The 9,144-nt window shown below is 63.0% G+C and overlaps 1 protein-coding gene across 3 annotated transcripts in view; it reads left to right on the top strand.

Annotated features, from left to right (window-relative positions):
- RAB37 (RAB37, member RAS oncogene family) overlaps positions 1-8,229 on the top strand; it is a 48,591-nt gene extending 40,362 nt beyond the window's left edge. The window contains exons 1-9 of one of the 3 annotated variants that reach the window (XM_012733150.1): positions 257-386; positions 2,785-2,895; positions 3,829-3,870; positions 4,588-4,654; positions 4,737-4,789; positions 5,676-5,741; positions 6,326-6,382; positions 6,458-6,534; positions 6,700-8,229. In XM_012733150.1, the coding sequence (XP_012588604.1) occupies positions 294-386; positions 2,785-2,895; positions 3,829-3,870; positions 4,588-4,654; positions 4,737-4,789; positions 5,676-5,741; positions 6,326-6,382; positions 6,458-6,534; positions 6,700-6,805 (672 nt within the window). In that variant the 5' untranslated portion in view covers positions 257-293 and the 3' untranslated portion in view covers positions 6,806-8,229. Of the gene's footprint in view, positions 1-256; positions 387-2,784; positions 2,896-3,828; positions 3,871-4,587; positions 4,655-4,736; positions 4,790-5,675; positions 5,742-6,325; positions 6,383-6,457; positions 6,535-6,699 lie in introns of those variants that run through there. The other 2 variants (XM_012733149.1, XM_004693474.2) reach the window with 2 other exon arrangements.
- Positions 8,230-9,144: the final 915 nt, after the last annotated feature.

The following is a 9,144-nucleotide window of genomic DNA, read 5'->3' on the forward strand; positions in this document are numbered from 1 at the left end:
CCGAGGCCGGGTTAGATTAAGGACCGGTGCTGGGACTGGCTTTGGCCCATGCCCTCAGAGCACGACCCGGTCAGTGTTGCCCAAGGCACCCAAGGGCCCGCGGGTGCTGTCCTGTGTCCTGTGCGCCCTGGGGGCACGGCCGGCTCTGGGCCGCTGTCGTCTAGCGGCCGCGGGGAGGAGCCTGTCGGGGTCCCGGCGCGACGGCCTAGCGGGGCAAGAGTGGGTGGAGCCGAAGGCGGGGCCGTCCTGCGCGGTCCCTCGCTCGCCGGCCCAGCTCACCTCTCGTCGGGGACATGACCGGCACGCCAGGCGCCGCCGCCGCCCGGAACGGCGAGGCCCCGGAGCGCTCCCCGCCCTGGAGTCCGAGCTTCGACCTCACGGGCAAGGTTGGTGGGCGCTGCCCCTGCACTCGGGGCTCCGTGCCGCTCTCGGGCGCTCTGCCCCTCCCGCTCGGGTCGGGTCGGAGCCCCTTTCAGCCCGCGTCTGCGGGGCTCAGCCCTCCCCCCTAGGCAGCTGGACTCCCGGAGTAGGGAAGGAGGGTCCAGACCGCCCTGGGCCTCTGCCAACCGCTAGGGGTAGGGGCGCCCCGGAAAGTCTGGAGGACAGAGTGACTCTCCAACCCAGTTTTCCGCCGCCACGCGTGGCCAGTGCGTCCTTGGGACCCAGGCTTCTCTGGGGGGCGGGGGGGGGGCAAGGGGACAGGCGCCCAGGCAGAGGCATCAAGTGCTGGGAAATAGAACAGCTTGGCGGCTCCCAGAGGACGCCCCCTGGCGGCGGGGCAACTGGCCCTTTCTGCCCTTTTCCCTCAAGCTCCCCTCGGAGACCTGGCATCCAGTTTCTCAGGAAGAAAACTGCAGTTCCACAGCGCCTCCCCCAAGTCCCACCCCTTCCCTCCCTCCCCCTGCAGCAGCTGCCTGGCGCCTTCTCCCAGGAGGGAGACCTACCTGGGAATTTTTAGAACCTGAGAAATATCTCAGGTTCATCACAACCCCACTTCCCCGCTCCCAGAGCTTAAGTCAGCTCTCAGCTTGTTCCCGCTGCAGGGGTGTCCTGGAGGAAGCGGGAGTGTTCACGGCCCCCCACCCGTGTCCTGGGAGCAGCCAGAGTCAGAGGACACACCCTCGGAGCCTGTAGATCTTGCTCTGTAGACCCAGGGGTGGCTCAGTGAGGGGTTGTCCTGCCTCAAGCTGCATGACCTTGAAGGAGCCCTGCCTCTTTCAGTTCAGCTGTTCACTTTTGACAGGAACTTGGGGCCTCCACCCCCACCCCTTGTTTCAGGGGAAGCCACTTTGCAAGTCACCACCGTTTGAGATAGGCTGATGTGTGGGCTGGAGGCAGGAAATGGGCCCCCCTCTTCAGGGGCGGAGGGGGACGCTGGAGGCCGGCCCCCAGGCTGGGGAGGGCCTGACCTCCCTGCCAGACAAGCCAGCTGGGTGTTTGTCTAGGAGGCGGGTGAGTCTGGGCAGTTGTTTGTGTTTGGTGGGATTGTGTGGCTGGGTGGGTGACTGGCATCGTTTGCTCAGGGCAGCTGTGATCTGTAAAGTACACAGGTGCTTACCCGTCCTCTCTCCTGCCCCCTGGGGTGCTGGGACCCAGGAGCCAGGGAGCAGCGCAGAAGCATCCCCAAGCCCTGGGTCCTCGGGGTCCTGCCTGGACCAGGCAGCAGCTGCCCACTGTGGGCTCCCGGCCTCCAGCAGCCTGTGTGCCCCCCGCCTGCCCAGGGCAGACTGGCAGGAGCCCGGGCTGGCTTAGCGGGACAGGGGCCACACTCCTGGGTCTTGGGGAGCTCCTGGAACACTTCGTTTCCAATCGGTAACAGACTCCAGGAAGACCTCCAAGAAACTACTCTTCCTCCCAAGCTGCAAAAAGGTTACGGAATCTTCCCCAAGTCCCCCAGGGGGCCACTCACACATCAGGAACCCCGCTGCGTTCACCTTTGCTCAGCACCCCACCTCTCCACCAACGCTGGCTGATTCATCCCAATACCCACGCCACGCAGGATTAGCAAAATTAAGTCCAACCCAGTGTCTGCTGACCAATTATTAGTACATAGCCAGCCCGTGGGGCAATCCAGCCCTGGGTCTGGACCCCTGTTCTTGAAGATTGAGAAATGACTAGACAGACTCGCCCCAAGAAGGATGAGCAGAGGCTGGCAGACAGAAGTCGGGAGGGCACACCCTCCTGCCCCCCTCCAATCTCCCCCACACACACACCTACATTGACCCAGCCATTTGTCGCCCTTGGGGGGTTTCTGCTCCAAGGACTTCAGACTAAACAGCTCCCCACTCTAGTATCAACTTCATGCAACCTTGGTAAACATAAAATGTCATTAGAGAATTCCCAATAAATGCTGTGACTCCCCCCCATGAATCACTGTAATTTTACAATGTGCCTTTGCAAAGGCCCTCCCCCCTCATCCAAGTAACACCCCAGGTGGGAAGCCCTGCCCAGGTGTTAGCACTTCCCTTGCTGAGGGTCTGGCCCTGCCCCGGGTACAGAGTGGGCGGGGCATCATGGCTGCAGTCTAGGCCACCTTAATGTCCTGGTTCCCTGGGGCCACCAAGCATTTGGGGACCTGTTGCGGGGAGGTCTCCATGCAGGCTTCCAGGAAGCTGGGTGAGGACCCGAGGAACAACTTGCCAGGTGAGCTGAGCGGAGGGGCGGAGAGGCAGGGTGCAGGCAGCACGGTGGCCCTGACCCCGGCCCCTCTTTCCAGAGCCCACTCCCGGGAGTCCCAGACACTCAGCCCAGCTCCCCACTAACTGCCTCTGCCCCGTCTCCTAGGTCATGCTTCTGGGAGACTCAGGCGTCGGCAAAACCTGTTTCCTGATCCAATTCAAAGACGGGGCCTTCCTGTCCGGGACCTTCATAGCCACGGTCGGCATAGACTTCAGGGTGAGGCGGCTGCAGGCTCCTCCTCCAGGGCCGGGGCCCGGGCACCGGAGAGCTGCCCTCCCCTTGCCTGCCCGCTGGCAGCGCTGCTGTGGCTCACTGCCAGAGGGCACCAGGCTGCGCCCGGGGACCACAGAGGTGGCCGGTTAGGACTCTGGACACAGAGGACTCCTTTTGCCCACCCATGGCAAAAGCGAGTAAGACACCGGGTCTCCCTGTGCTGCTCTCCTGGGGCAGCAGGCTGCCCCTGAGCCAGGCAAACACGTCCCCTTGCTCGCTGCCCTCTGCGCTGGGCCCTGTGACCAGGCCTCAAGGTCGCCCGGCTCCCTGGAGTCCGGGCAGCACAGCTCTGCACTAGGGGTAGACAGCCTGGCCGTGTGGGCCAGGGCCCCTCTCCCTCACCTCCACGAGGCCCCCCTTGCCAGTCTGACCAGAGAAGCCAGCCCCGCCCAGCCCAGGGGCAGGAGAGAAGATGAACCTCAGCAGGTCCCTTCAGGTGGACAGGAGGTGACCCTGCAGGCCCAGCCGGTGGGGGGCCCAGAAGCCAGTGGGTGTTTCTGCTCCACGGGCTCGTCACTGATGGGGCTGAGCTGAGCGCTGAGAGGCCGGCGGAGGTGGGAAGGGGGCAGAGCCCCGCAGTGTCCAGCCGTGTGCCACCCACGGAGCCCTGGGGAGAGCTCACCAGCCCACCCCTGCCCGCATGTCTGAGAGCAGCGGAATCCCAAGGTGCGGGCTAGTGCAGTGCTGGTGTCTGCCGGCGGGCTCTGCTGGGTGAGCTGGCTGGAGACGTCTCTGGGGCTCCCCACATGCCCTCTCGCCCCGAGAGTGGCCGGTCAGGTGCTGGCTGCCTGCCGGTAGGATGTCAGCAGAGCACTGGAGCCTCACACGCGACCCGCCCTCCGTGCCCACCTCTCCCTCTGCCCTTTTTTCTTCCAGAACAAGGTGGTGACTGTGGATGGAGTGAGGGTGAAGCTGCAGGTGAGCCCCGAGACCTGGGGGAGGAGGGGCAGGTGGAGGAGCCCCGCTGCACCTGAGCACAGAGGCCGCACAGAGGCCGCAGCCTGCCCCCCACCCGCCCTGGGCAGCTTCCTGTGGGGCCCACCAGAGGAAATGGCTCTTGTTTGTTTGAGGATTGCAGAAAATAAACAGTCCCTCCGCCTGCTACCCAAGGCAGCTCAGCTGAGGCCGCTCCATGTCCTCCCCAGCTTCCCCGCCCCCTCTGCCCCTGGAGGCTGGACACCCACCCCTGGGCCGCTGGAGGAGGAGGCTCTGAGGCAGCTTGAGGACTCAGTAACTGCCGCCCCCAAGTGCTCAGCTGCACACAGAGGCCACGAGAACCTGGCAGAGGAAGCAGAGCAACCTCCCCACGCCTCTCCCACACCCATGGTTTCCTCTGCCCAGCACCCCATGTTTGTCTCTCTCTTTTTTTTCTTTTTAAGATCTATTTATTTGTGCACACAAGAACAGGGGCACAGGCCAGAGGTGCAGGGGGTGAGAGGAGCCACCAGAGACAGGGTGGGGAGCAGCAGAAGCAGATGGACTGAAATGCCCCGAGGGGAGCAGGGGGGACAGGAGAGGCCTGCTGTGCTCTGTGGGTCACCTCCTGGCTGGGATCGACCTCGTGCTGCAGGGGCTGCGGCCGCTGCTTTGGCCCGTCGCCGCCAGGAGCGCCCACGTTTGTCTGTCCCTTCCCAGATCTGGGACACCGCCGGGCAGGAGCGGTTCCGTAGCGTCACCCACGCTTATTATCGCGACGCCCAGGGTAAGTCCCTCATGCACCCAGCCCCTGGCAGCGTCCACCTCCCCCAGGACCCCCACTCACCGCTCTCTCTGTCCCTCTCCAGCCCTGCTCCTGCTGTACGACATCACCAACCAGTCTTCCTTCGACAACATCAGGGTAGGGGCTCCCTCCCGGGACCTTTGAGGGGCCCGCGCAGGGTCTAGGCAGGTGTCACTGCCTCCTGGGAAGGGGTGGGGCATGGAACACTGCTGATTTCTACAAAACACTCTGAGTCGTGACTCAGAAGTAATCAGCCCCTGCCTACTGGGTATTTGATTGTCACAGAGATCGAGGAGGCTGCTTGTGCCCAAGCCACTGCATAACCCTGACTATGATTCATGAGTGTGTTTCATGACACAATGTTCAGAAGTCCCCAGCTCCACCCTGGACAATTATCCACAGCGTCCAGGCTGAAAAGTCCAGGCTGGAAAAAAGTGACTCAGGTCTCTGGGTGACTCTGTCCCCACCACTAAAGTCTTAGAGAGCAGAGATAAGAATTCAACAAATACCCGCACTACCGTGCACAGCAATATAAGGTCTCACGTGCTTCGTGATTGCCACGACCTCACAGAGATGACAAGCGAACTGGGGGAACAAGATAGAGAGCTATTAAACAGCTCATAAACTGGATGGAGCCCCACAGCTCTCACACTCTCCCCTCCCACCCCTTGTTCATAACAGACATCACTTATCAATCACAGGGGTTTGGATCAAGGGGCTTCCAGGCTTCCAACCGCACACCCTGGAAAATCACTGGTAGCCAGCAGATTTGTGAGATAATGCCTCTGCCACCTTAGTTTCCCTGGACCTGAGAGCTGGCCCGGGGTTGGGGGGAACACCACTCAGTGCTGGAGAGGCCAGAACAAAGATGCTGAGGAGAAGTTGTGCGGGGCATCATGTCTGGGGGCAGTGAGTAGTCCCTATAGGCAGAAAGAGAGGGACGGGAGGGAGCTGGAGAAAGCCGGCCCTCAGCCTTGGCCCACTCACCGTGCGTCTCCCACAGGCCTGGCTCACCGAGATTCACGAGTATGCTCAGAGGGACGTGGTGATCATGCTGCTGGGCAACAAGGTGAGTGGCTCCCTGGCAAGGCCACCCCCACACACCCCTCCTCTCCCACTGGCACAGCCTCGGCTCCACCCAGCACCAACCCCCGAGAGGGCTAGCTGGACATCCTTCGTGCAGAGGACACGCTCCAGGGTCCAGTTCAAAGCCAGACCTGTCTGGAGGCTTCCAGCCGGTCTTGTCAGCCCTCTCACTGCTGCGGGGTAGTTCCTCCAAGGGAAGCTGCAGCTGCTCCCAGAGCAGGGATGCCCAGCCACTGAGCACCCACTAGACCCACTAGGGGCACAGAGGAAGGGATAAGGCTGGCAAGGGTTAGCCCTAGGGTTAGCCCAACAGCCGGCAGCCCTCTGAGGCTGGGCCCCAACACCCTGGCCAAGGAGAGAGACCCCTTCCTACGGGCTGGGAGCTGGGGAGTTCAGCCTGAACAAAGCAGAAACCCTGGGCGTGCGCTCGCTCCCCTCAGTGCCACAGTCCACCAGCAGGGGGCAGATGGTGCCTGTTCCTGGGGCAAAAGACCGCTGTGGGGGCAGGAAAGGGGCCAGCCGGGGTCAGGGCTTCCTACCCCAGAGTGATCCACCTGGGCTTGACAGGCGGATGTCAGCAGTGAGAGGGTGATCCGCTCGGAGGATGGAGAGACACTGGCCAGGGTAAGTGACCGCCCATGGCCGGACACGGGGTGGGGGCAGCGAGAGGCAGGACCTGAGGACACCTCTCCCCGGCAGGAGTACGGAGTGCCCTTCCTGGAGACCAGCGCCAAGACGGGCCTGAATGTGGAGCTCGCATTTCTGGCCATTGCCAAGTGAGGCCTGAGCGGGAACGGGACGGCGGAGGGCAGGGTGGCACTGGGGCACAGTGGGGGCCAGCCCCGGGACCCGACTCCTCGGCCTTCCGAGGGCCGTTTGCTGGGGGCTCGGCGGGCGGGTGCTCAGGGCTCACCTCCTGCTCGCCCCGGCTTCTCCTCAAGGGAGCTGCGGTACAGGGCCAGCCGGCAGGCCGACGAGCCCAGCTTCCAGATCCGAGACTACGTGGAGTCCCAGAAGAAGCGGCCCAGCTGCTGCTCCTTCGCCTGAACCCCGGGGCACTGAGCGGAGACCCCAGAGGCCTCGACGATGCCGCCTCCTCCCGCAGACCTGGTTTCCTCTGAGCAGCTGAGGGAGATAGTTGGGGGACCCCAGTGCCCAGGGCACTCTCTCATCTCTGCTTCAGTTCCTGTAGCTTCCCTGCCTCCTGGGGGGAGGGTAAAATATGTATATTTCATTTTAATGATACATAATTTAATACCCAAGAAAAAAGCACCAGAAAGTCAAGGTATTCCGCAGCTGACCTGTGGCCCTCTTACCTTCCAGAACTAGGATTTAGGGGGCGGGGCCTCCCTGGAAGGCTTGGCCTGGGTGGTATGTGCCAGTTCAGCACCAGGGGGCGTAAATGCACTTCTGGGGCCACAGGGCAGCAGCAACCACCTTTCCTCAGCAGGAGAAAGAGGCTAAGCTCGCCCAGCCTGCCTCACCTCCAGCTCCTGGGGGAGGGGTTGCCCAGTCAGAGGGCAGGTGTGCTCCCAGGGGTGCCCAAGAAGAGGCCAGGTGTGCTGGGGCCAGAACAAAGCCTCCGGGAAGATAAGAGGAGCCGACTGGGCGGCACCCAGGTCCCTGGGGGTAGAGGGTGAAGCGTCGCAGTGTTGCTGCGAACTCCTTTTCCCCCAGCGAGCGAGCACTTTGGGTTACCTGGGAACACTTGGTTCCTGTTTTCTGGACCTCAGATTCCTGGGGGAGCCCCTCCTCCCTGGATCCTTGGTCTTATTTGCCTTTCTGCCTGTGTCCCTGGCTACCTAAGGTCACAGCTAATCAGTCCCACCTTGGGCAGGTATGCAGCCCCACAGGCTTCTTGAGAGAGCAGTCGATTCTCTGTGGGCTAAAGAGGACTAAAGGAAGAAAGGAGCCCCGGTCGAGAGCAGGTGGAGGGGGCATAGCCCACACCTTGGCCGCACCCCCCTGCCAGGTTAGGGCACCGGAGGCTGTCCGGTTCAGGTAGCCCGGTGGATGTGTGGAAAACAAGGTCATGTGCCCAAGACCCGGGTGGGGAGTGGGGCAGCGGGCTTTTGCGCGCTGCGGAGCGAAGGTCACGCGCCTCCCAAAGCCCTGGCCCCCAGCACCTGGAAGTGGACTGGCGACAAGGCGGGTCACCACCTCCGTCCCAGACGCACTTTTATTCCACCTCTTCGGGCTGGGGCAGGAGACGGGAAGAAAGGTATCCGCTGCGCATTTCTGTGGCCAGTGCGTTTGCTTTCAAGGCAAAAATTTGCTCTCAGAGCAGAGTCAGCAGCTCCAACTTAAGTCCGATAAGGAAGCTCTCCGGCCTCTCCCAGGAGGAGAGGGGAGGCGCTGACCTTGCCGGGCTCTTCTGGGGCCCTAGGCAGGCTGCAGGCGACCCAGTCGCGTCGGCTGCTTGGGACGCTAGCGTGTGTTTTGCAGAATTAAAAGCAGTATTTTGGAAAGTCCATCCTGCCCTCTGCTTCTTTGAGGTGCGGGAGGAGAGCGCGCTGACTGCGTCTCCGCACGCGGGGGGCACTGTGTGTGGCCAGCGGCCAGAACCATCTGACCCTCCTCTTTAACGCCCCCCGGCCACCCCACCCTGAGCAGCCTGCGCTGCGGCCTCCAGCGCGGCGGCTTCTCTGACAGCCCTAATCAAGTCTCCATTGAAAAATGTCAGCATTCCCTTCCCAGTGCAAAGGAATTCCGTTACCGGCTCTGCCGGCCTCCCCCCCTCACCTCCCTAGCCCAGCCCTCACTGTCCCAGCGAGGTTCACAGCCCGCACCCCTATGCGCGGATCCTTCTGTGAGTCCACAAACGGAAGGTACCGTAAGTCAAACAACTCCGCTGGGTCCGAGAGGGACCGTCTCCCACTCAAGATCGCGGGGGGCCTCGCACCCCGCAAAGGCCACAGCAGCCCCCCTCAGCGCCCCATTCTTTGGAGGTGCACCCAAGGTTTGGGTTAAAGGCTGTGAAAAGTTAGGATCCTTTACCCAGAGCCTCAATCTCCTCGATCCTCACCACAGGTAGGGGAAACCACGGCGGAGCCTCCGGGCGCCCCAGCCCAGCCCTGGCGCTCGCCGGACTCCCCGTCGCCGCCCCGCTCCCCCTCCCCCGCCCCGACGGCGGCTACTTGGTAACAAACACTTCCACTTCCTGAGACTCTTTCTTCTCCCGCCGCGGGGCGCCGCGCTGCGCGCAGGGCCCGCCAGACACGGGCCCGGCCTTGCGGACGCCGCTCTGCGGGCGTCAGGGAGAGTCCCGGAAGCCCGCGGTGCCGGCCGGCGGCCGCTGCCGCCTCACAGCAGTGAAGAGGAAGGAAAACAAGCCCAGCACTGAGGCGCTGCGCCCCTCCCGCCGCGGGGCGCCGCATGGAGGAGTC

The sequence above is a fragment of the Condylura cristata genome, unplaced genomic scaffold (genome assembly GCF_000260355.1).
Source record: "Condylura cristata isolate star-nosed mole 26May11 unplaced genomic scaffold, ConCri1.0 scaffold00038, whole genome shotgun sequence".
Lineage (NCBI taxonomy): Eukaryota > Metazoa > Chordata > Mammalia > Eulipotyphla > Talpidae > Condylura > Condylura cristata.